Below are 24,664 nucleotides of genomic sequence, written 5' to 3'. Positions count from 1 at the left end.
GCGGGACCCCCAACAACTTCTCACTTAGCTAGCAATCTTCAATCAAGTAAGCTGAATGGATTGAACTCATCTCAGCTTTAGAATCAATCGTCTTGTTTTGAGAGATGGTAACTAAACGATACATTGAGGTGCTATGGAATATATCCACATATCAAACGATTTGTTTAGGTGAGTTAGGTGTTCTGCTTTCCTTTAATTTTTATTGTCAGGCCCATGGCTATCAAACTAACTGCCCTTGCTGCTCGATTCTTGTTGTGAGCCCGAGTTTCAGCACCCCTTCAACTTTTTAGTGACATTTGGGTCAAATGGGTATTTTATACTAGTGTTACAATGAGCACACATCAATGAGATTGATTGTATTAGCAATCAAGATCTCGTCATTGGAGATCGTATGAAATAGTGATCCACGCCAGGGGACAGCTCTATACCCGGTCTCTATCCGGGGATCTCTATAACTGAGGGGGTTCTATACCCCGGGGGACTCTATGCCCGGGAGTACTCTATCCAGGGGAACTCTATACTCAGGGATTCTCTATATACCCGGGGGCTCTATACTCGGGGGATCTCTATACCTGGGGGGCTCTATACCCAGTGGTGCTCTTATATCCGGGAGTACTCTATCCAGAGGAACTCTGTACCCAGGGGGTCTCTATACCCGGGGGATCTCTATACCTGGGGGGCTTCTATACCCAGTGGTGCTCCTATACCTGGGAGTACTCTATCCAGAGGAACTCTGTACCTAGGGGATCTCCATACCCGGGGGATCTCTATACCCGTCTCTATATCGGGGGGATCTCTATACCCAGTGGTACTCTATACCCGGGAGAACTCTATCCAAACTCTATACTCAGGGGTTCTCTAAACCCGGGGGATCTCTATACTCAGGGATTCTTTATACCCGGGGCTCTATACCTGGGGGAACTCTATACCCAGGGTCTCTATACCTGGAGAGGGCCCCTCTACATACCTGAGAGGATAATATGATGAGAGAGATCAGTGGGGGTGGTTGGAAGCTCATAGTCTGAAAGCCAAGACTGACTAAACCATATATAGTAATATACTAACTATATTAGAATTAGTGTAATTGGGGAGTGTCTATATAATGAGAGTATGTGGAATTAAGCCTTTACACTGAAAAACATCCAAAAGCGAAGAATCCTTCCATCATTTAATCAAGCAAGGTTTTAGCTTTGCTGACACTTTTCTCAGCACATCTTTCCTTCAAACACCCCCCTGCCGGCTTCGTTTCACTGGTGCTGTGAAGCTCTCAGCCGAACTGATTAATCGATTTCTTGACATGGATGCTCTGCAACAGAAGCTCATCGACCATGGCTCAAGGTGGAAGAAAAATTTTCAACGTGGGGGGAAGCATCAAACCATGGTTAGTTTTATGAGGCCGGCGGCGGCAAGCGCGAATTTCCATGATTTTATCTGCTGTCATAGGGCTGGGAGAAAGTGGGATATTCTTTATCATCTTCTCTGGTTCATGCTGTTTCATTTTTGTCAGTTTCTTTCATCAGTTTTGTTTCATATTTCTTGTGAGAAGTGCCGGCCACATCCCTGATACCCTTTACTCGCGACCCCCCATTATCTCCTGTAATGGGTGGGGCTGCGAGTACCCATGGGAAGGGCATTCATTCACTGCTTTGTAACTGCTGGTTTGCCATGAGTATGCCGAGATGTGCATGTTACTTAGGACTACATTCCTACGTTCTCTTCTTGCATCCGGCCTGCAAAAAGTTCAGCTCAACTTGCCCATTCATTCCTTTTCCACAGTTGCATTTTGACATTTTGTTATTTTGTTGTCTATTATCCTCTTTCTTCCCTTTGGGTCTTGGTTTCTGAGAGACAGGCCTCTTTTCCTTCTCCTATCTCCTATCTCCCCCCCTTTTTTTTTTATTTTTTTTTATTTTTTTATTTTTTTTTTATTTTATTTTTTATTTATTATTATTAAATATTTTTTTTTTTTATTTTTTCTCCGAACACCGTCATTGTCTGATTGAGTTGTGTTAACCTGCCTATTTATTTATTTAAATCAACGACTTTCACTTGGCTCTGCTATTGCTCGTGGAAGTGCAAACCAGAGAAACTACACGCATTTAGCTGTTATTTTGTATACTTCTTTTGGAGAAGATATCTCTCCCTCTAGTCGGCGTGGTGTTGTACAGAGCTAGTCAAAGAACTGTACAAAAGTGGTCAAAATGCAACTAAAAAGTATTTTTCTGCTGACAACTGCCGCCGCCTTCGTTGCAGCACAGGAGCCGAAAGAGGTGTTCGCTCATTTCATAGTAAGTTTTACGCTTTTTACCATCTCAGTCCAGCTATAGAAGCCCATCTTACTCATATCAGCTAGGTTGGAAATGCCGCCGGCATGACCCACGACGAATGGGTGTCGGATATCAACTTAGCAAAAGCGGCCCTCATCGACGGATTCGCTCTGAATATCGGAGTTCAGGATCCCTATACGGACGAGGTTCTTAAAAAAGCCTACAGTGCAGCGGCAGCCGTTGGCGATTTCACCTTGTTTTTATCGTTCGACTATCTCTCTGGTGGCCCATGGCCGGTTGATAGAGTCGTACAGACTATCAACAAGTATAAGAAAGAACCTGCACAATTCAAGTACAAAGATATGCCTTTAGTATCAACATTTGAAGGGGTAAACAACGTCCACGACTGGGATTTAATCAAACCGGCTACTGGGTGCTTTTTCATGCCATCGTGGACTAGCCTCGGGCTTCATGGGCTCGAAAGTGTGATGGAAGTCATTGACGGCGTCTTCAGCTGGGATGCATGGCCAGTAGGTGCACAATCCAAGTCCACCCACACAGACGAGGAATATATGTCTCTTCTTGGTAATAAGCCGTATATGATGCCTGTTTCACCGTGGTTTTACACAAACCTGCCCCAATGGGGCAAGAACTGGCTGTGGCGTGGGGATGACTTGTGGCACGACCGTTGGCAGCAAGTAATCCAGCTGCAGCCTGCTATGGTTCAGGTACGTTATTTCACCAGAAATTGGCGTTGGCTTTTCGTCCATTTAACTTTTCATATATACAGGTTATCAGCTGGAATGACTACGGCGAATCACATTATATTGGCCCCATCTACAAGGCCGGTATTCCCACGGGTGCTGCTGAATACGTTGTCCAGAACCCACATGATGACTGGCGAACCCTCCTGCCTGTATACATCAATTTATATAAATCGAATAGCGCAGGTAACTCTAGAGAAGAGCCTGCTCAAAGCCCCAATGACCCTAAACCCACACCAATGGATATCATCACCTATTGGTATAGATTAAACCCCAGCAGTTCCGGAAGCAGCGGTGGCACAACAGGTAATAATCCCAGCTTTGGCCAGAAAGCTCTTGACCCAGGACTAGTGTCTGAGGATAAGGTATTCACGACGGTATTTGCTGCCGAACCTAGCGTGATTACTATAGAAGTTGGGCAATCATCTCCAACAACGTACCAAGCGAAAAGAGCGGGAATCAACCACTTCAACGCCCCATTCAATGGCCACACGGGCGCCGTGTTAATAACCATCTGGAGGAATGAAAACAAGGTGCTCTCTACAACAGGTCCTGAGATAACGGATGCGGGTGCTCATGGGAGAGTGAACTGGAATGCCTATGTTGGGTCGAGCTTGAATGGTTAGTCTGAATGTGGTTGATGTATTGATACTTTCAATTGTACAGTAGTTACATGTACAGGCCAGACCTATTCTCTGGTGCGGATATTTGAAGCGGAAATTTATTTAGATCTCTTACCTGGAATGTCAGGTGTTAGCCCTCCGTCGCAATAGTACAGTACGCCCCCAACCACTAGTGTGGTAATAGTGTGGTAGCTCATTTTTAAGGTTAGCCGCTGGCTAGTGGCTGGGGTCCTTAGCGAAACTGCAAACCCAAACCCTCCCGGGGTTCTCCCAATTAACTTCGTCCTCCCCATTGATTCTTCCTCACTTTCTCTGAACCTAACTAACGCCTTTGCCCCTGTTTTACTTGGACACTTCTTGAATAACCTGGCATAGTCATTCAATCCTTTGCTCAACGCCCAGCATGACCCGCCGTTTCCTGCGTGCGTCTAATTCCAGCGCACTTTCGCAGGCCACCACCACCCAGCTCCCACATCGACCTACCCAACCCCAAGAACCGACAGATAAGCATGCTGGTTCAAAACCTTCACCGGCCTCCCCAGAATCCTATGCCCAACCCTTCTGCGACTTCATGACGGCCAATCCAACCATATACCATGCCGTTGCCAGCTTCTGCTCCCAGCTCGACGACCACGGTTTCACCCGCTTGTCAGAACGCGACGTCTGGTCCTCCATCCTCAAACGCGGCGGGAAATACTACTGCTCTCGTAACGGCAGCTCCTTGATAGCCTTTACCATCGGTTCCGACTATGAGAGCGGCAATGGCTTTGGAATCGTTGCGGGGCACGTTGATGCCTTGTGCGCGAAACTGAAACCTGTTTCCAAACTGGGGAACAAGGCGGGCTTTGTGCAGTTGGGCGTTGCGCCGTATGCAGGCTCGTTGAGCTCGACATGGTGGGATCGTGATTTGGGGATTGGCGGGCGCGTTCTTGTTCGCGATGCACAGACTGGTGTAGTGGAGTCGAGGCTGGTGAAGTTGGACTGGCCCATTGCGAGAATCCCGACGCTTGCCGTGCACTTTGGGACACCATCCCAGGGCCCCTTTAATAAGGAGACGCAGGCGGTGCCAATTATTGGGGTGGATAATTCTGATCTATTTGGGAACCAGCAGGGTGGTGCCCATGTAGATGACGGGATTAAACAAGGCACTTTTGCGGCAACTCAGCCGCCGAAACTGATCAAAGCTATTGCTAAGCAGTTGGGCGTTTCTGATTTAAGCACCATCGTCAATTGGGAGCTTGAGTTATTCGATACCCAAGCCGCCCAGGTTGGCGGGCTAGATAAAGAGTTCATATTCGCTGGCCGCATTGATGACAAACTGTGTTGCTATAGTGCCCAGGAGGCACTTTTAGCTTCCCCAGCCAGTGCATCCTCTGGAATCGTCAAGATGGTGGGCATGTTTGACGCAGAGGAAATAGGTAGTCTGCTGCGCCAGGGTGCTCGGTCAAACTACATGAGTAGCGTCATGGAGCGGATCACAGAAGCGTTCGCACCCTCATACGGCCCCAATGTGCTCTCACAGACAGTTGCAAATAGCTTTCTTCTTTCCTCTGACGTTATCCACGCTGTGAACCCCAACTTCCTAAATATCTACTTGGAAAACCACGCTCCAAGATTGAACGTCGGTGTCGCCATATCTGCCGATCCCAACGGACACATGGCCACCGATGGCGTCAGCACGGCTATTTTACAACGGGTTGCTGATAAGTGTGGTTCTACTTTGCAAGTGTTTCAGATTCGCAATGATAGCCGTAGCGGAGGAACGATTGGGCCTATGACGAGCGCCCGGATTGGAATAAGAGCGATTGATGCTGGTATTCCTCAGCTGAGTATGCACAGCATCCGTGCAACGACAGGGAACTTGGACCCTGGGCTGGGGGTCAAGCTGTTTAAGGGATTCTTCGATCATTTTGAGGAAGTGGATCGGGAGTTTCAAGACTTTTAAAGCCCAGGATAGACCATTGTGGTTAGATGTTTTTAGATATCTTTTGTTCATTTCGGAGATTTTGCAATTGAGCTTATTGGCTCATAATTAATATTTCCTTTTTTTTTTTTTGCGGAAGAGTTATACTGGTGGAGTAATGCTTTTGGGGATTTTTTGACAGATAACCAAGTGATTTCACTAGAATCAGTCAATTCCGGAATGAACCTTAAAGAGCTGAAATGTTCGAAATTACATATTTTGTGATGTAGTTACGTTTAAATTAATAACACATCTCATCTTAATTTAACTCCCGATTTTCTACCGTAATCTTGCCTTTGCACACTCACACCTGATGTAAGTGCACCATACTATAATAATAAAAACAGTGTAACAATAAAAATGAAAGTAGGTATCTTTTACATAAGAATCACATATAAAAGATACAAATATCATTTTCTGTAATATCTTCATGAACATCTTAGATATGAGCATGAATGAAATATGAAGATTAGAAATACTCAAATAATATAAGGATATAATATTTTTTTCATACATTTTCTCAAATCTGAAAACCATACTAAAATTTTAGTACAAAATTTGAATTTTCATAATGAGATAATGAAAAATTATTTAATTTTAAATGTGCTGATATCATGAGATTTCTTGCTATTGATTTTATCTTCATCTTATTTTTCAAGTTCATATCTAAGATGTTGATGAAGATATTAAAGAAAATGATGTTTGTATCTTTTATATGTGACAAGCATCAAATGCTCGCTTACGCTCGCTTCGCTGCTTGCGCAGCCCCCTCTACCACTTCCACTCTCCACCTCTATCCCTCTCTTACCACCCCTTCCACCCCTTCCACCCCCTACCTCCTCTACCACCACCACCGCCTCTATCACTCCTTCCACCCCTACCACCCCTTCCACCCCCTAACCCCTCTGCCACCACCACCGGCTCTACCGCCCCGCAACCCCTCTCTACCACTTCTATCCCCTATCATCTCTTTCACTTCCTACCTCCTCTGCCATCATCACCGCCTCTACTGCCCTGTAATCCCCCTCTACCACTTTCATCCTCTATCTCTACCCCCTTATCACCTCTTTCATCCCTATCCTCTCTATCATCATCACTGTCTCTACCACCCGGCAATCCTCTCTATCACTTTCACTCTCTATCTCTACTCACTCTTATCACCTCTTCCACCTCTTTCACTCTCTATCCTCTCTACCACCACCATCACCTCTACTTCTTCTACTACTCTCTTTCACTCTGTACCATCTCTATCATCATTATCAGATTAATCAGAGCTGTACAGACTGCAGTCAGCTATTCAATCTCATTCATGAATTCAAAGAGATGCACATGATATCAACATGAGACTTTATTACAGAGTACTTAGCAGTAACTATATACTATAAACACAGAGATCAAAATGTGGTAGAGATAGTAAGAGAGGAGTAGAGATAGTGGTGATGATAGAGAGGCTAGAGAGTGGAAAAGGTGATAGAGAAAGGTGATAGAGGCAGTGGTGGTGATAGAGGTGGTAGGAGTGGGAGGAGTGATAGAGATGGTAAGGGAGGGGTAGAATGGTAAGATGAGGGTAGAGATAGAGAGTGGAAGTGATAGAGGGTGCTGTGGGGCGGTAGAGGCAGTGATGGTGATAGAGAGGTTAGAGGTGGAAGGGGTGGTAGGGTAGGAGTGGTAAAGGGGGGGTCGGAGTCGAAAGGGTGGTAGGGGTGGTAGAGGTGGTAAGAGAGTGAGTGGTAAGATGGGGGTAGAGATATGAAGTGGAAGTGATAGGGGGGGTTGCGGGGCGGTAGAGGCAGTAGTGGTGGTAGAGGGGGTAGAGGTGGTAGGGGTGGTAAGGGGGGTAGGAGTGGAAGGGGTGGAAGGGGTGGTACGGGTGGGTGGTAAGTGATAGGGGGGTAGATAGGGTGGTAGGAGCAATTGGCAGGCGCCACTACATATCCATGGATTTTTTGTAGACTACTGGGGCAAAAGAGCTCAGTCACCACCAGCGCTGCTGGTAGAAGGGCCTATCAACCCCCGGGACCCCCAACATTTTTGATGGGGTGCACGTGAGGTCATGTTACAGCGTTTTTTGCACGGAAAAGTCAGTTTTTCTATAATATATAGAGAGATTCTCATATAAAAGATACTATTTTCATTTTTATTGTTACACTGATCATTATTATTATAGTGTGGCGCACCCACATTAGGTGTGGATGCACAAAGGCACAATTAGTTCTACTGGCATCGGAGTGTCGACCTCGGGAGCTTGGCCCAGATGGCGCTAAGATAAGATAACCTTAAAAGCACATAGACCAACGAGCCACAGCCACTAACAGTAGAAAAATTATCATCAACCACGGGGACCGAGACGAACTGCACAATAGCGTCCCCGCCCAATATACCCGCCGCGCATGCCATATTTACCCTACAGAAGAACCCTATGGAACTAGAAAGTGTGTGAAAAAGTTCAAATACCTACAATCATGGCGGACACTACCTCCGCCACCAAGCCGATCCACACCATTGTCCTCGACGCAGCACCCCTCATCCGCAATGTACCCCCGATCTCGACGCTGCTTGCACAGTCCCACGCCCTCATCACCACCCCCGCTGTCATTTCCGAAATCAGAGACCCCGCTGCGCGCTCTAGAATTGAGACCTTATATCTACCTTTCCTCACACAGCGCACTCCCAAACCGGAGTCTATAAAGTTCGTTGCAGAGTTTTCACGGAAGACTGGCGATAGGGCAGTGCTGAGTAGGCAAGATTTGGAGGTTTTGGCGTTGGCATATGAGGTTGAGTGTGAGAGGAATGGAGGCGACTGGCGGTTGAGAAGGGAGCCCGGACAGAAGGGGATTAATGGGATGCCCCCTGCGAAGGTTGAGGAGGGGGAGAAGAAGAAGGAAGGGGAAGCAGACGATGACGCCGGTGGTGATGAGCCCGCTGTCGAACAACAGCCTAAAGTGGAAGATTCCATCGAGAATGTTACGAACGACTTGGCTGAGTCGATCCTAGCTGAGAAACAAGACCCCCAGGAAAACTGTGCAAGTGCCACGGACGGTCTTGCAGAAACACAACCAGAAGAAGATTCTGCCCAATACCCAACACCAACTCAAATAGACGAATCCGATGACGACGACGACGACGATGAAGAAGGCTGGATCACCCCCTCCAACATCAAAAAACGCCAGGTAAAAGACGCGGCAGCGGCAGCGGCAGCCTCCGTCGAAACAAAAACAATGCAAGTCGCAACCATAACCGGCGACTTCGCCATGCAAAACGTCCTGTTGCGTATGAATCTCAACCTCCTCTCGTCCAACAACATGCAGCGCATCCGCCGGCTAAATTCCTATATCCTCCGCTGCCACGGTTGCTTCGCCACAACCAAGGAAATGGACAAGCAGTTCTGCCCCCGCTGCGGAAAACCGACGCTAACCCGCGTTTCCTGCTCCACAACCTCCGGGGGCGCGTTCAAGCTCCACCTTAAGAAGAATATGCAATGGAATACGCGGGGAGATAGGTATAGTATTCCGAAACCGATAGCGGGGACGTCAAGTGGGAAGTGGAAGGGAGGTGGAGGGCTGGGAGGCTGGGGGACTAACTTGATCTTGACGGAGGATCAGAAGGAGTATGTGAGGGCGGTAGCAGAGGAGGGACGAAGGACGAAAAAGGAGAGGGATCTTATGGATGATGATTTTCTACCTGGGATTGTGACTGGGGAGAGGTTGAAGGGTGGTGGAAGGGTTATGGTGGGGGCGGGTAGGGCGGTTAATTCAAGGAAGAGGAGGTGAAGACATTTTGGGGTTATTTGTTTGATTGCATTTACGGTTTTGAAAAAATGGTGGGATAGAGTGCAGTGTTGTATGGTTTTATCCTTAATGATTTCATCATTTAACGATTTCATTTTTGTTACTAATGCTGGGAAGGAAGCAAAGATAGAGCGATCGCAAAATATTTAAATCTCATATTGACATTTCAGGCACGGGAAACAGCTTATATATGGAACGTACAGTACAATATGGAGTATGCCAGTGCTAGCTGAAGTCGAATAATAGTCCAATCTCAAATCGACTTCCTCGAGTACATCGGAAGTGTGGACTTGTACGGAGCCCACCAAAAGAAGAACCCGTAGATAAGCAACAGCAGATCAGACCAATTACAATATATGTCTCTTTTTTAACCAACCCCTTCCGTCGCCACAAAAGGATAACGCCATTCGCCCTGATTGATATAAATTATCGCTAAAGAACGCTCACATCTTGGATTCTAGGGCGCAAAAGTAGAAGAGATTAGCTTTCATTCCAGCAATCAAATAGAAAACAGATGAGTAGCTGGTGTCTTTTCATCCACATACCAGGTTGTTGCGTCAAGAGTAGTCCATATCGTTTCTTCAATGTAACTCGGTGTCTGAAAGATGTCAGTTTCGGTTCCTCACAAGCATATTTTTCTCATCTCAAAACTAACCTGGAGTACTTGTCATCTGGTGAGAATCTAGCGGGATGTGCGGATTTTGTGACCTGGCCATCCAACACTTTTTTCAGTGTGTAGACACGATTGCCTTCGTTGTCGAGGGTGTACATGAGATGCATTCTGTGGAGACTGGTTAATCGCCTGTCCAAGTACTGGGGGTTGCAGTGACGGTATCTCTTACTTGGCTGGCGTGTCTACGTCGATTCCTAAGAATAGTAAATGGAGTTCCAAGCGATCTTATATGTGCCGAGCTGGCCAGGAATGAAGATGAATAGCAGGCAGGCTGTTTGGTGGAGTGGTTTTGCCAGAGCGTAAAAATGAATTTTGGTGCTGCAGTTGCGCGGACTGAAATGGGAAGGTTTTGCCGACCAGCGCTAAACAATCGAGCTTCGGCAATAATTCTGCCGCCCACTCAGGAAAATTTCAACCTCACCTCACCTCCATCATTCAGGAAATATTCTGCTCAACACAACTTGTTCTTCCGTCTCTATACCTATGCTCGGGAATTGGCATATTAAAGGTTTTCACCAAAGCTACTAACACCAAGAAGATTATTAAGCAATAGAATACTATTTGTTTAAGAGAAAGGCTGCGGCTCTTTTGTCAGATACTGACTGAGCTCTCATTTCTGGCGGTGATCCATTGACAGGAGACCTGGTAAGTAATACATTCTCCTTACTGATGTAATTGAACTTGGACGTGACTTGTTGTCTGGATTATCCTGTAATTCCCCTTCTGTTTCCTGTGATGACACTCATAGTAGCCTAGTCAGTGGCACTGATTTCTAGCTGCTGTCAATGCTGGCTCTTTTATGACTACAACGGTATCTGAGGAACCCTACCTATTCTCTTTAATTTTCATTATTCAATTGTTTCTATTCAACGTATGCTGGAGACTTTGGTTTAATTCTAACTTGTTATTTCTAGTTACCCCATTCGCGAGTGGTCACTTTCTGAGCTATGCTCTGTTGATAATGGCTTCGTCTACCACTTCGGCCGTTTCGACTGTTTCAAATGGCCGTCTAAACTCTAGTAATAATAGCAACTTGGATCCCCAAAAAGATGCAGCTAAATACCCCCCTGCTCGGCCACGGCGGCCCAATTATAAACATATCCATCGTTTCCCTCTTCCTCTCCATGTCTACCCGTTACCACCTTTAATCCCCCACAATCCCCTCTCTCTAATTAGCATAGCTCTATCGTATCTCACATACTTGATCTCTCCTCCTCACCAGCACATCTACACCGCGTACTTTGATCCATCAACGTCTTCAATCCATGTCACTGACGCGAGAGCGATACGTACGCTGTGGGAGATGGGATTCTTCGGGAAAGGTAGCCTGAGTAGGAGTGAGCCAAGTTGGTTAGACCGAGAGAAAAATAGAAGAGGATTGACCGGCGATGCTACAAGTGAGGAGGTTACAGGGAAGAGAAGATTAGAACGCCGGGAACGCAAACTTGAGCGAGCCAGGAAGGAAAAAGAGGCTATTGCGGAACAGCTGAAAGCGGAAGCACAATTGCGGGATGCTCGTGGTGACTTTCAATCTAGTGAACTTGATAAAACGTTTACTGCCCTAGAAAGCCCCGTTCATGACGCAGCTGTTGCTCAACTGGACGACAAGCCCCGAGACACTCACGGCCAAGAGTCCACAGTTACAGCAAATAATTCCTCCATCTCCAAGCAAGATATGACCAATGGGCATGTTGGAAGTGTACGTTCGAATGGCGGTAAGACTGTACGCTTCTCACCGGTGGTCGAACAAAAGTGCTATGATGCTCAAGCTACTATACCATGGTTACCTGAACCTTCAATCCCGTCTACAGACAAAAATGAGCACACAGTAGTACTCAAAAATGAAGAACATCTGCAATTATCGAACGAAGAAGCTCTCTTTCTCGTCTATGGTCTAGGTGTTCTACAAGTGTATAACAGTGACCGCACATCGATCCTCTCTGCATCTTCCCTTCTAACTGGCTTCCGCCAACATTCCTACTTCCCGCCACGAGAGTCATCTGCTCCTGCCCAACCAGATGATCCATTTATGTTATCTTATGTCGTATACCATCATTTCCGCTCCCTTGGCTGGGTTATCCGCTCCGGTGTAAAATTCGGTGTCGATTACCTCCTCTACAACCGCGGGCCGGTATTCTCCCATGCCGAGTTCGCAGTTTGTTTGCTCCCCGCCTACTCCGATCCTTACTGGACAGCGACTGAAGAAAGACGACAAAAGACTGCGAAGAAAGAGGGCCGAACTTGGTGGTGGCTGCACTGTGTGAACAGAGTCCAAGCCCAGGTCAAGAAGAGTTTGGTCCTATGTTATGTAGAAGTGCCACCTCCTCACACCCAGCCTCCACCTACCGATGCCACTGGGGAGGGTGGTGAATTGGATATTGGTACGCTGCTGAGAACGTACAAGGTCCGTGAAATGACCATTAAACGATGGGTGCCAAATCGAAGTCGCGATTGAAGACGACTTTATGGTTTCTCATTTCTCATTGATATGTATGTGAAGGATATGGGTTAATTTTGACCTAGGCGTTTTGAAACTTTGCTGCAATGTTAGCATGCTAATTTGAAAGCTTTGCATGATGTCGGTCCAAGCTAACGCGTATGGATATATACCTGTATAAAACAACTAAAATATAACGAGTGAATGAACCTGACATGTTAGCAATCTTTGCAATATGGAGAAGGTCGGGCTATTTTTTAAAAGTATCCTTCCACGGCCGTTGTAGCTCAACTATATCGTCGACCGGAGGCGAGATATACGCGTTGAAGTCTATTTTGGCAAAGTAGATGCCAATTGAGACAAGACGCGCAATCCAACTTGAAGAATTTGTGGGTGTCGCTGATAGCCACAATTAGGGCCTGTTCGGTGCGTCCGTGTGTACTCGTTCTTTTTGTATGGATCTCCACTTTTTTTAAAAAGTACAGCCCCAATATCATGACTGTTCGGTGGGCAGAGTGTCTGTACTAATAGTACAGCTGCTTTTTACAAAGTACAGATGAAAATGACCAGATGTTCGGTGGATTGAGCGGCTGTACTTGCATCTCTTGTCAAGATCTTATGAATAAGCAGTATTTAACTTCAACGGTGTGTGATAGTGTAGAATAGCACTTTTAGAGGCAATATAGTGTAGAATAGTGTAGAATAGTGTTCATAGTGGAGATAGTTAACTAATATTGGTTAGAAGAAAGCTCATAAAAACGCGTTCTTTTTGAACGGACTCTGGACTCCGTTCAAAAAGAACGCGTTTTTATGAGCTTCCTTTCTCCATCCCAGAGCAGTGGAATAGTGTGGTGGCACAACGCCGGCTTGCTACTAATAATTGGTAAATACACTATTTTTAATGAGATCCACTATTGCGTTCAAAAAGTACGGACGCACCGAACAGGCCCTTAGGCATCATTGAAATACACGCACGTGACCGCGTGCATCCACAGTCGCGTTCGATGTCGCGAACTAGTTACCATTTTGGGTATCCAGGATCAGTAATAAGTTACAATTTAATTACGACCACGCGGGTTGTTGAGCCGCCTTGACCCGGGTGGCAGCGCTGGTCTGCGGACTCTTCTCTGCCCCCTTTTGAGTGCCTTAACTATGGGGAGTCAAGATGATAGCCTCGATTTGGGCTATCTGAAGCAGGCAGCCCTTGGCTTAACTGATGTTCGTGGCTGTATTTTATATATACCCTCTTTTTCCTTTTTGTGGCCCGACGAATATCCTGCCTGGTCTAGGTGTTACAATCGCGCTAATTGATGCTGATCGTTTGACAGGAACAGTCCACGCTGGACGTGTCTAGAACTTTACAATTACGAGGTGAGAATAACATTGGAACGATTGCGGAGAGGTGGCAGTGCGAGCCCCAGGACCACGAGATTCGGATCTCTCTGGAGACTGTGGTGGACGTTCAAAACATCCATTCTAATTGATCGTACCATACAACAGGCTTCCACCGTGTTCTTCCTACGCAGGGTCATGCCTTTTCATCCTTGAATATCGCTACAAGGCAGCCATCGCAGCCCGATGTTGAGCAGAGTTCTGTTCCGGAGTCACCAACCAAGATGGCGACGGTAAGCGGCAGTCTACCCGGCGATACGCAGCCAATTTCTCAATCGGTCTTCGAGAGTTTTATGAGCAAGGCAAGATCAAACAGGGGACATTCAAAACACCAGGAGGGAGAAGAAGAAGATGATAATTCGACGGCAAGGGACGCGACTCTACATGAGGGTGATACAGGCCATCTAGATTTACTAGCTGCGTTTGGGGAAACTCCTGGTGCAGATCGTGAGTTCGTCGACGAGGATGGAGGGCCGGAGCACCTTGATATAGTGGGTGGGGTCTCATCCCCAACCCAATACCAGCATTTCCCCGAATCTCAACGCTTCATCAGTAGAACTCCGGCGACACAGAATCGTCGAAGCTCGTATCCTGAGATCTCAACTACGCCAATACTCTCACGGTACCCCTTCAGCAGCGAACACAACGGTAGCACCGTAATGGCTTTGTCACAGGTGTTCAATGCGACCCAGAATCCCTCCTCGCCTTTTACTAATGGACCTCCACTTTCGTCGGATATGCCATCGCCAAATCTCCCTATTGAGCCCCGGTTGACCGGCACGACCACAGTGTTCTCGCCTCTACTTCCTTCCTCAGTTCCTCCTTCCAAGTGTCTAGAACCTCAGGCAAATTATGTTTCGATGAAGGAGTCGCAGGCTGTACGGGAGATGCTGGCGCGGTTACGTTCGACGGGGGAAAACGGTTCCAGTGATGACGATTTTGAGAAGGATGACAGCTACGTTCGGAGACATGTACGAGAAAAATATACGGAGGAGGAGGTGAGAAGGCAATTTGCCACTGTAACCGCACCCACTAGATCTAGCTCGAAAGGTCATGGAAAGACGGTTACAGCAGATCAATCCTCACCAGCTCCAGCAGACTCTCGGAGCAGTCATCCCCACCGCGCCGCTCTTTCGACGGTTGAAAAAAATAATGCTGGAAATAGTGAAGAGGAAACCGAGCAGGAGGATGAACTTGAAGTCTCACATAGCCGACGGCTTCTACATTCCCAGCTTCCAGGAGAAGATGATAAAGAGAATATCGACAGCGGGCCAGTTCATGTTGCTGACACTACCGCCTCTGCTCACGACGCCCTCTCTCAGGCCCTTGAATCAGACTCTCCAGCAGGCCATCGAAACTTAACCAGGAAAGTTTCAGGGCCATCTTACGGCAGCCAGGAAGTTGCGAGTCATCCCCAAGGCAGCCTAGATGAAAGCGAGAACACCACACCTACTGGCTCTCAAATCGTAAATATCGCTAATTCCCAGCCGTTCAGCGACCACGGTCCAAAAAGGCGCAGAGGCAGACCGAGGAGGGGAGTTACACATTTAACACAATCTCCTAGTGAGGAATATATACCTTCGTCACCTATTTCCGGTTCACGTAGCCAGCGAGGCTTTCCGCCAAATTCACATGTTTTAAATCATGGTTCAAAGAGGCCTAGAGGCAGACCTCGATCTCGAAAACCAGATATCCACTTGGCTCAATCACCCGGAGAAGAATGTGTCCCGTCCTCGCCTACATTTGACCCGCATGAACAGAGTAGATTTCCTGAACAAACCTCTCAAACCTCTCGGATGGGCCACCCTACATGGAACACTGCTTCTCGAACCCAACATAACCCTGAAAATGCAAGTCCCCTGGAAACGCCTCACAAAACTACACATCAACGCGGTCAGCCTGCAGATCAGGGTGCTCCAGATATGGCGTCATCGAATGATCAGAATGAATATCCTGAAGCTGAATCTAAAATTACATATCCTAATCCTTCAGCCGAGGAGATTGCGGGTCCGACGAAAGCCTCCTCCATGCCTTCTCGCGTTCTAGAGACACCAACGCAGAATGAGAAGCAGTCAAAACCATATCATCAGACTATACCAGAATCTTCTTCATTGGGTCATTTCTCTAAATCTATTACACGATTTAACAACAAGTCTCCTACATCTCCTACTCACGATGACGACGAGCTTCCTGTTGTCCCCCAGTTTTCACGCTCTCAAGTTGGACGTCTTGGAGTTCCCAGGTTGCTCCCCAGGGGTGGCGCACACCACACCGTCTCGGCTGTACTTTCTAGCCCTAGTGGCCGTCAGCGTCGGAGCATGACTGAAATTGCAGCGGAACAGTCGCCCTGCCACTCGCTGCCTGATTTTTTATCAGACTTTGGACTTATCACTGCAGAAGACAAAGAATTTGCGTTCATAACCCGAGAAGTAGCACCTTCTGCTAACAAAAGGAGACGAGGAAATGATAGAAGAGTCATCGCCTCATCGAATCCATTTGATCGGGACCAAACGCCTACCCCTAAAGAGACTCCCAGAGTGCTTCAGTCGGCAGCAAACGTGAGCGAGTCCATGAATAATGTTTCGGAGTCAGCCACCCCAATTCCAGTACCACATGCTCAAACGAATGTTATTCTTATTCAACAAAATCCGAAAACGAATGGCAAAAGGACTGGAAGTGTCTGGGAGGTGGAATGTTCACCGGTTCAGCCAAAGACTAGAAGAGGGCGCAAACGTCGCCTCAGTCAACCGTTAGAACGGGCTATTTCTAAAGCACGAACTTCTCAGCAGCTTATAAATAGTATTGCTTGGCCAATTGAAGAGCGCAAGTCAAAGATCCCGTCACCAAGTCCAACACAATTGATTGAGCGGGCCGATAGCCCAGACCCAATTCAAGGCGAGGAGACTCATACGTACTCAACATTAGGAAGTGTTTCACCATCATTGAATAGCCCTGCATTTGCAAATAAAGTATTTGCCTTTTTCAACGGCCGACCGCAGGGATATTTCCCAGCAACCTGCGTTGGGATTTCACAAACTGCGGGCCAAATTAGATACCTCGTAAGATTCGAGGACTCAATCGAACCTGATGAGGTAAATGCGGATGCAGTCAAGAGGTTGGAATTGAGAAAAAACGACGTTGTCAAGGTGGACTTGCTTCAAGTTCCTAAGATTCCGCACACGGTTGTGGGGTTTCGAAAGTCATTTGAGACCACTGCCTTCCGTGGTGGCGAGCGGACACTCTCTTCGACGATAACTGATGTCCATGGGCACCACTCCGTCATCCTTAGGCCCAGGGGCCCAAATGGGACCTTCCGCAATGGATCTGATATCACTGTTCCAATCTCTAATGTTTACCTTGATAGGATTCTGTGGACTCGATTGGGAAATAGGCCGTATTCGTACTTGCCCCAGCTTCTCCACGCCCCTAGGTCTGGGCTACAAACGCCCTTGGACCACCGTCACAGTTCTGTATATTCCGTTTCGCGAACCGCACATCGCTTCCCATCAGTCTCTGGCTTATTTTTCGGAATGGCTTTCGCTGTTTCATACAAAGATAACGAGGAGAAACGGCTGTGGATTGAAGAGCTCATTACTCAGAACGGTGGGCGGATCCTGAAGGATGGATTCACTGAGCTCTTTAACCAACCATTGTCCAACCTTCCTTCTGCATCTTTCGAAAACAATTCCGCTGTGACAACTTCAGCAGACGACAACGACAAATTGTTATCTTTGCACCCTACAGCTGAAACTACCGGTTTCGTTTGCCTCCTAACAGACGAACATACCCGCCGCGTGAAATACATGCAAGCCCTCGCCCTCAACATTCCTTGTTTGGCCGGTCGCTGGATCCATGATTGCGTCTCCAAAGATCAAATCGTGGACTGGGAACCCTACCTCCTCCCAGCGGGCGAATCTACTTTCCTCAACGGTGCAATCCGATCCCGGGCGATCGCCCCAAACCCAGCTCTAACAGCACGCCTGCCGGACACTATAGCAGCCCGCCCCAAGCTCCTGGCTGGCCAATCCGTGCTCCTCGTCATGGATCGCGGCAAAATCGCAGAACAGCGCAAGCCTTACAGCTTCCTCACTTGTGCCCTTGGTCCCAGCAGAATCGCTCGTGTACCGGACATGGATGCCGCAATTAAGATACTGGCACCACCTGAGCGGGAATCACCAGGGTCAAGCGCCTATTCGGATGTCGGCTGGGATTGGATTTATGTTGGTGATGAGAAAGCGGCTGTGGCTGCTCGTGCACAACTTATCCAGGCGTCGCAAGCTGGCCTCACCAAGGGGACTTCTAGGGCCCGCTCACGGGGCCGGCCACCCAAGAAGCGACAAGGTCGTGGTCGACCTGCGAAGGGGGCGCCGCGGATTGCCGCTGCTTCCGCAGATCTGGCCTCCGGCATAATCGGCGGTAGTGATGTGACTGTTAATGGAAGAACTGTGAGGATTTTAGATAATGAATTTATTTGCCAGAGTCTAATTTTAGGGAAGTTGTTTGAACCATGATCAGGTCATGAAGATGACGAATATGATGACCAAAAAGGAATTACGCAACCAATCATAGCTCATTCGCAAAGGTATAGCTGCTAGTTAATTCTCGTTTTATTATCCCTTGATTTTCTGTTACGAAATGTTTCTCACTGGATTTGTTGCGTATATTCGGATCTTTCTATTTATTCTCTGTTACCACCCGCGAAGGAAGGACGCTACGTAAAGTACGGATACATTGTAACGCCCCATTGGCCCCGTTCAGCCAGTTGGTTTGATGTCCAGTTCTTATGTTAACAATCTACCATTTTTGTCTCCCCATCCTTTATTAGCTCAGTTTTATATGGGTTCGCCCACTACCCTTTGACGTGGTCTTATTTACCATTTTCAGCATTTCTCCCACCCCCGCATCACCACTTCAGCGTGTCACAATACCTTATAGCACAATACCCCAGTTCAGCTTCTTTTCACCTAGAGAGGTTTCCGGGTTGGCTTGGGCAGATTACTTTTTACTTTTTCTTCTTTCTCTTCTTCCCTTAATGACCGGTGCCGCTGTATGCATGTGTGAATAGCCATTTCGCATTTTCATTGAGTCGACATGTGCTCAGGCATTCGGAAGCTACGAAGGATAATGTTCGGAGTACATGTTCATGAATAAGATTAAAAAGTATAACGAAAGAAAATATATTCAAGAAAGAAAATATATTCCAGCCAAAGTCCTCTCGTTCTAATATACAATAAAAAAATAAAATAAAATGCAACTCCGTCTACCAACAGAAGAATAAAGCTGTCACGAATCCGTTTTTCTTATTCAAACATGACCCCTCTACAGCTATGCTTTATTCTTCTTCCCCTTCCTCTTCGACTTAGCATCCTTCAACTGCGCCGCAATCTTCCTCCTTTCCATCCTCCTCCTCCACGCGGCAAAACGATCCTTCTTATTCCACTCAGGCACCTTAACCCCCGCACGCTCCGCCACACGACCAATCTGCCAGTTGGCAACACGGTACATATAGCCCGGTCTAAGCGTAGGCACAATTTCCGCCTCCTTGGCCGCCTTATTAGCCTTCTCCTGCTCAATATCCCTGGGGACGGCCACCATCCCAAGCCGTCTCTTGGTAATGGCGTTCCGGGGTAAGGGGAACTTGTCGGATTTATCAAAGGCGACGCCGATGTATTTGCGGTCTGGGTGGCGCGCTGGATCAGTGTAGTATTTGACATAGCCCGTGGCGAGCGAGTAGATGGTGTGGTCGCGGCCCATGCCACAGTTTTCGCCAGGAAACCATTTGGAGCCGCGTTGGCGGAAGATGATGTTTCCAGGAATCACATATTGGTCCCCGGACTTTTTTGCGCCGAGACGCCTGCCTGCGCCATTTTTCGTGCCGTTGTTGGCACGGCCTTGGGTGGCGTGGGAGGCATAGCGGACCTGAAGCTGGGTTTGGTGGATGGTGGTGCGGGATGGAAATTGGGGTGGTCGCTGTTGTTGAAGGAGGAGAATAGAGGAGCGAGAGGTGGAGGGAGGAGAGAGCGCCGTACCACTGAGACTGCGGGCCGTTCTCCGTGAGAGATGTGATAGAGATCGTGTGGATTGTTGGTTGCAGAGGAGAGATGTGGATGGGAGGAAGAGGGAGTCGAGAACCCGCAATTGGGTGCGGAACTGAGGTTGGATCATGGCAGCAAAAGGGGATCGAGACTAGGTAGATATATACTCCTCAGTCTCGATCTTGGGGCGATGTGGGCTGTTGCAATTGGTGCTGGTAATGATATTCTTAAGGCGTCTTCACATTTTCTTTGACGCCGAATTTGGTCCGAGTCATGTGACGAATATCACGTGATTATATGAGGACGAACAGGAGCAATTTGAAGACACCTGTCAGTCTATACAAACTACGGAGGAAAAAGCGCCAAAATGATCCACATAATCACCGGCACCCTCTTGGGTTTGCTATTTCTTGCGACGGGCGCCCGAGCTCAATTCCAATTCTTCGAGCAAATGTTTGGTGGCGGACAACAGCAACAGGAGTCCCAAGAGCACAATGTCCCCAGTGACAGTTCCTGGTACCAACGAACCTATGACAACGGTATGTCGCATTTGATATTGTATATATTCATTATTTTTCATTATATTTTTTTCATGCTGAATGCTAACGGCGGACTCCCCCCAGCACGATGTTCGGACTATCTCTGCCCCGGAACTCTAGCCTGCGTCTCTGTTCCACACCATTGTCCTTGTCAACACCCAGGTGTTGAAGATAAATTCGAACTAGGTGACGGAAGCGCAATTTGTGTGTCGAAGGGTGGGTTCAAGCCTGGTGAAGCTGCAAGAAAGGTCGAATTGGCCAGGAAAGGATTGCTGTGAATTCAATCGTCGGTTAGCTCGAACACGATTTGATATATACCCCCGTTATGAGACATGCTACACATTTAGCTCCCTGTCTTCGGCGCTATATATATCTATCCACGGTTGCATAGGACGTAGCGAGAATTTTTTATTCCGATCAGAGATTTTGTGGTCATTATTGTATTTGCATATCTTCCCCTCGCGGAGCCAGCAAGTTGGGCGCATTACTGAAATCTGGCGGAATAATAGCTGACAGGGCTACATAGGCAATGACAACTTATGAGTTATTTTTACATGGATTACGAATATATCTAGAGCTGTTATTTGCTTTTCACTAGAGTGCTGCACTTGAGATGTATTTAATGTTTCAATATCAAAAAAAAAAAAAAAAAAAAAAAAAAAAAAAAAAAAAAAATAAGTATTTAGCTGTTCCCTCGCGCTGCCAAGATATAATAGGTATTGTGGTGAACATATTACTTGTAAAAACAGAATTTTCCCAGCTCTCTCTGAAAATTAGTAGTAAAATATTATTAAAAAATCAAAATATCTGCATTTCTCTAGAATTATTCAATATCATTCAATACATATCTTTTTTAGTTTCATTTGATCTGATCTTATACATTTCTTGATGTGAATCTCACTGAGACTAATCATTAAAAAAACATGCAAAGTGACTATATATCAGATTTTAAAATGAGACTATGACTTGAAAAAAATGAGAAAGTGATCTCATTTAATCTCATTTAGTTTCATTCTTAATATAAAGTTATTATTTTTAGATATTTTGAGGTTTTTTTTAGACTATTTTTAATTTTTTAAAAAGTAATGCTTTTTGATAACACTTAAATGAGGTTTAAAGTCATTTAAAGCAATAAAAATAATTTAAATTAAGAAGTAGAAATTATAGTCTTATTTAAAAAATATGATAAGAGTAGATAGTAAGTCTCACTGAGACAGTATGAAACTACTATTTAATGTTAAAACAGTGTAATGAGATAAGTTGAATTGATAATAAGATTATCAAATATTGTAATTCTGGTCTCAGATACAGTTACACAGTCAGTCTAATATCAACTCTGTGAGTTCATTATTAACAAGATTATACATCTTCTTAAGAATAATTATATATCTATTAACTTACTAAGATTATATAAAGTATTGATTATTATCTGTATATATTGAATTCAATGAAATCTTTACTGTTTTGAAACTGTCAGAGAACTCTGTTTAATATATAATATAAAGTCAAAGATTATATTAGATATTTCTTCAATTCTGAAGAGATTTAATAAAGATTTTAAAGCTTTTTTATATTATATAGTTAAGAACTTCATAAGAGAAAAAGATATAAAAGAATATTTCAGATCTACTTATATAGAATAGTATTATAATAATTAGAAAGATTCAGATTATAATTTATTATAATATAAATTTAGAATTGAAAGTAGTATAAAATCTGTTCTTATCACTATAAATAGTGAATAAAGATAATTTGAATTTCTGTAATTTTATTTATTATAGTGAACTTTTTAATTCATTTCTTATAATTTAAAATATACTCTTATTAATATTTATATAAAGTAACTATTTTCTTATTAATCAATTAAAATATTTATTAAATTAAGATATTAAACTACTTTGAATTGAAGATGAAATAGTAAATTTAATACAAGATTTAACAGTGAATTCAATGAAAGATTTTAATAGTATATTTATAACAGACTGTGTCTGATCAATTATATAGACTATTCTGTTACACTTCACAGATTTCAACTGCTTCATTCTTGAACACATATACTTCAATTCTCAGTCATGACCCGGTGGCGTAGTGGTTAACTACGCTACTATGAAGCCTCAATTAGCGGCCTTCCCCCCCGGGGGAATGAATGCTAAGAGAGAGCAGGTTCAAACTCTGTGAGAATTATCTTAATCACAGCTTTCACTGTTAAGTTATAAAACAGTATCAGAGACTCTCAGATACACTATAGTAAATTATTATCAAGTTTAAGATGTTCATCTCAGAGATTCTTAAGTATTAATTCTCACTGATCTTAGAATTAATAGTCTCTCAGATAGACTAGCCGCCAGGACCATGAATTTCACATTTGATTTCATTTGATCTGATCTCATACATTTCTTGACATGAGTCTCACCAGGACCAAGCCTCAAAAAAATCTGAAAATGAACCATTTCTGAGAGAAATGATGTGAAAAATGACCAGATTTAATTCAAGAACAGTGAAATGAGAGTAATTTTTCAGAATAAACTGTGAAAGATAATTATTCTTTCAAAATCAGAATAAGACTGAGACTGAAGATTAAAATCAGTCTCATTCAGTTCATTCAGTGATTACTTATATAATCAGAATTTAATAACAATTATTGATAATACTTATAAAATAACTAAATACATTCTTGTGTAAGTTTATTCTTCACTTTCTTATAAAAACTACACTTCTCTGATATACTGTGATCAGAGATATTAAACTGTCTGATAATTTCATATTTTATAATTATGAGTTTCTTAATTATTTCTTCTTATAATTGTTCTTAGTAATAGTGATAAATATCTTAACTTGAGTTGAACTTTCACTTCATTCTCATCTCTGTCAATGAAATTATCAGAATATTATATATTATCAGTATAATAGTTGAATATATACTCTCAACAATTTTTCATAACTCTAGAATTAATTTAATGTGTAAATTTATCAGATTATCTTGAAGATAGCAGTTAAATTCAGTTTTACAAGTATGTAGTTTTACCTGATTTTCAGTTATAATCAATATATATAAGTTCTGTTTCAAAGTTAGTATTATAGTTCTATGTGATATAAAGTATTATTAAAGATTGTTACTTACTAGAGAATTGTATTTCACTGTCTTCATATCTTGAACATCTGCTCATTCAAATCTCTGATAGTTAGCATTGTAGTAGTCTTGAGCTAATTTAATATATAAGTCTTATTTCTTCTCTGTTCAATCTTGAGAAGTGTAGATATTAACTTAATAAAAGAGATCTAGTAGAGCTGCTATAGTATAGTACTCTGTAAAAGATTGTTTCATTTTACTGTAGTAATATATCAGTTTATTTCTTATAGTAGTAATAGCCTACACTATAGTATTATCTCAGACTGAATTTCTTTTTGAGTGATTCAACTGCTTCTTAAGATGAGTAAATAAACTATTATATACTCATCAGACTGACTACAGCATTAGTGTATAAGTGATTGAGACTGTCTTTATTATCTTATAAAACTGAAACAGTAAATCAATCACATATTTCAACTAAGTTCACTTTATATTAGAAAGTTTCAATATCTGAATCTTTTTCTAATCAGAGTGTTACACTCAATGATCAATTATCTGATACAATCAAAGAGTTTAAATAGTTATCTTATATATTGAACTTCACTGTATTCTAACATTCTGTATCATATTCAGTGATGTGACTGATTTATTTATTTATTAAATATCATGAAATTGTTATTATTATTTAGAAGAGATATAAATCACATTAGCAATGTTTTGAATCTATGATATTTAAATTATTAGTCAATCTATTCAAAACTAACAGTAGTGTTATTAAAAAGCATTATTAAAAAGTAATATTAAAATGTGATTCGGAAGAACATATGATCATCAGATAATAACGCGGCCGCTTTCAAACTAGCTTACGAGTGTAAAGAAGGTCATAGCGGCCACTAATTAATTTAGCATATGATATTACAATATATAAGAAGCCGGTGTACATCTGTAATCATACACTGACTTAACCAATCTTTGAATCACATCTGGTAGCATGTCTAAAAACCAGTGAGAAGTGCAGGCTTCTCCAGAGCATGATAATTCTGTCTATGAAGTGATTCATAGTTATCATGTCAGTGTAGTTCTAGAACATCTCAAAAGATAGTATACAAAGAA

At 44.3% G+C, this 24,664-nt stretch overlaps 9 protein-coding genes across 9 annotated transcripts; 6 read left to right on the top strand and 3 right to left on the bottom strand.

Moving 5' to 3' along the window:
* Positions 1 to 2,201: 2,201 nt before the first annotated feature.
* Positions 2,202 to 3,657, top strand: BDCG_04306 (murein transglycosylase; the record flags this gene model as incomplete). The annotated part of the gene is made up of 3 exons (XM_045419962.1): positions 2,202 to 2,288; positions 2,354 to 2,995; positions 3,058 to 3,657. 3 exons carry the CDS (start codon positions 2,202 to 2,204, stop codon positions 3,655 to 3,657), a joined length of 1,329 nt encoding a protein of 442 aa, XP_045276159.1.
* Positions 3,658 to 4,037: 380 nt separating this feature from the next.
* On the top strand, positions 4,038 to 5,599 carry BDCG_04305 (aspartyl aminopeptidase; the record flags this gene model as incomplete). Its single annotated transcript, XM_045419961.1, has 1 exon — positions 4,038 to 5,599. The coding sequence occupies exon 1, from the start codon at positions 4,058 to 4,060 to the stop codon at positions 5,597 to 5,599; it is 1,542 nt and encodes a 513-aa protein (XP_045276158.1). The 5' UTR covers positions 4,038 to 4,057.
* Positions 5,600 to 6,979: 1,380 nt separating this feature from the next.
* Positions 6,980 to 7,450, bottom strand: BDCG_16914 (uncharacterized protein; the record flags this gene model as incomplete). The annotated part of the gene is made up of 1 exon (XM_045426092.1): positions 6,980 to 7,450. A coding segment is annotated over one exon (471 nt), but the record flags the coding sequence as incomplete, so codon positions are not given.
* Positions 7,451 to 7,723: 273 nt separating this feature from the next.
* Positions 7,724 to 9,780, top strand: BDCG_04304 (RNA-binding protein NOB1). Its single transcript, XM_045419960.1, has one exon. It carries the CDS (start codon positions 8,080 to 8,082, stop codon positions 9,385 to 9,387), a length of 1,308 nt encoding a protein of 435 aa, XP_045276157.1. The 5' UTR covers positions 7,724 to 8,079; the 3' UTR covers positions 9,388 to 9,780.
* Positions 9,454 to 10,407, bottom strand: BDCG_04303 (H/ACA ribonucleoprotein complex subunit 3). Its single transcript, XM_045419959.1, has 4 exons — positions 10,248 to 10,407; positions 10,061 to 10,186; positions 9,951 to 10,003; positions 9,454 to 9,862 (listed from the first exon to the last, which is right to left on the bottom strand). The coding sequence occupies exons 2-4, from the start codon at positions 10,183 to 10,185 to the stop codon at positions 9,849 to 9,851; spliced, it is 192 nt and encodes a 63-aa protein (XP_045276156.1). The 5' UTR covers position 10,186; positions 10,248 to 10,407; the 3' UTR covers positions 9,454 to 9,848.
* Positions 10,408 to 10,487: 80 nt separating this feature from the next.
* Positions 10,488 to 12,766, top strand: BDCG_04302 (tRNA-intron endonuclease, archaea type). Its single transcript, XM_045419958.1, has 2 exons — positions 10,488 to 10,723; positions 10,993 to 12,766. The coding sequence occupies exon 2, from the start codon at positions 11,040 to 11,042 to the stop codon at positions 12,531 to 12,533; it is 1,494 nt and encodes a 497-aa protein (XP_045276155.1). The 5' UTR covers positions 10,488 to 10,723; positions 10,993 to 11,039; the 3' UTR covers positions 12,534 to 12,766.
* A 731-nt stretch (positions 12,767 to 13,497) lies between these two features.
* BDCG_04301 (BRCT domain-containing protein) lies at positions 13,498 to 19,220 on the top strand. Its single transcript, XM_045419957.1, has 3 exons — positions 13,498 to 13,733; positions 13,850 to 13,886; positions 14,016 to 19,220. The coding sequence occupies exons 1-3, from the start codon at positions 13,668 to 13,670 to the stop codon at positions 18,416 to 18,418; spliced, it is 4,506 nt and encodes a 1,501-aa protein (XP_045276154.1). The 5' UTR covers positions 13,498 to 13,667; the 3' UTR covers positions 18,419 to 19,220.
* On the bottom strand, positions 18,851 to 20,165 carry BDCG_04300 (50S ribosomal protein L27). Its single transcript, XM_045419956.1, has one exon. The coding sequence runs from the start codon at positions 20,070 to 20,072 to the stop codon at positions 19,233 to 19,235; it is 840 nt and encodes a 279-aa protein (XP_045276153.1). The 5' UTR covers positions 20,073 to 20,165; the 3' UTR covers positions 18,851 to 19,232.
* On the top strand, positions 19,519 to 21,349 carry BDCG_04299 (uncharacterized protein). The gene is made up of 2 exons (XM_045419955.1): positions 19,519 to 20,481; positions 20,566 to 21,349. Exons 1-2 carry the CDS (start codon positions 20,310 to 20,312, stop codon positions 20,757 to 20,759), a joined length of 366 nt encoding a protein of 121 aa, XP_045276152.1. The 5' UTR covers positions 19,519 to 20,309; the 3' UTR covers positions 20,760 to 21,349.
* The last annotated feature ends 3,315 nt before the right edge of the window (positions 21,350 to 24,664 follow it).

This window comes from Blastomyces dermatitidis, assembly GCF_000003525.1.
Source record: "Blastomyces dermatitidis ER-3 genomic scaffold supercont1.4, whole genome shotgun sequence".
Taxonomy (NCBI): Eukaryota; Fungi; Ascomycota; class Eurotiomycetes; order Onygenales; family Ajellomycetaceae; genus Blastomyces; species Blastomyces dermatitidis.
The sequence above is the reverse complement of the archived record's forward strand: the minus strand, read 5'-3'. Positions and strand labels throughout refer to the sequence as shown.

Bases quoted from the DNA above. Each gene is read 5' to 3' on its own strand.
- BDCG_04304 (XM_045419960.1), top strand. From the start codon at position 8,080: ATGGCGGACACTACCTCCGCCACCAAGCCGATCCACACCATTGTCCTC.
- BDCG_04299 (XM_045419955.1), top strand. From the start codon at position 20,310: ATGATCCACATAATCACCGGCACCCTCTTGGGTTTGCTATTTCTTGCG. The intron at 20,482-20,565 runs GTATGTCGCATT...GACTCCCCCCAG, and splicing joins CCAACGAACCTATGACAACG to CACGATGTTCGGACTATCTC.
- BDCG_04301 (XM_045419957.1), top strand. From the start codon at position 13,668: ATGGGGAGTCAAGATGATAGCCTCGATTTGGGCTATCTGAAGCAGGCA. The intron at 13,734-13,849 runs GTTCGTGGCTGT...TGACAGGAACAG, and splicing joins CAGCCCTTGGCTTAACTGAT to TCCACGCTGGACGTGTCTAG. The intron at 13,887-14,015 runs GTGAGAATAACA...ACCATACAACAG, and splicing joins TAGAACTTTACAATTACGAG to GCTTCCACCGTGTTCTTCCT.
- BDCG_04302 (XM_045419958.1), top strand. From the start codon at position 11,040: ATGGCTTCGTCTACCACTTCGGCCGTTTCGACTGTTTCAAATGGCCGT.
- BDCG_04300 (XM_045419956.1), bottom strand. From the start codon at position 20,072: ATGATCCAACCTCAGTTCCGCACCCAATTGCGGGTTCTCGACTCCCTC.
- BDCG_04303 (XM_045419959.1), bottom strand. From the start codon at position 10,185: ATGCATCTCATGTACACCCTCGACAACGAAGGCAATCGTGTCTACACA. The intron at 10,004-10,060 runs GTTAGTTTTGAG...GACATCTTTCAG, and splicing joins CCAGATGACAAGTACTCCAG to ACACCGAGTTACATTGAAGA.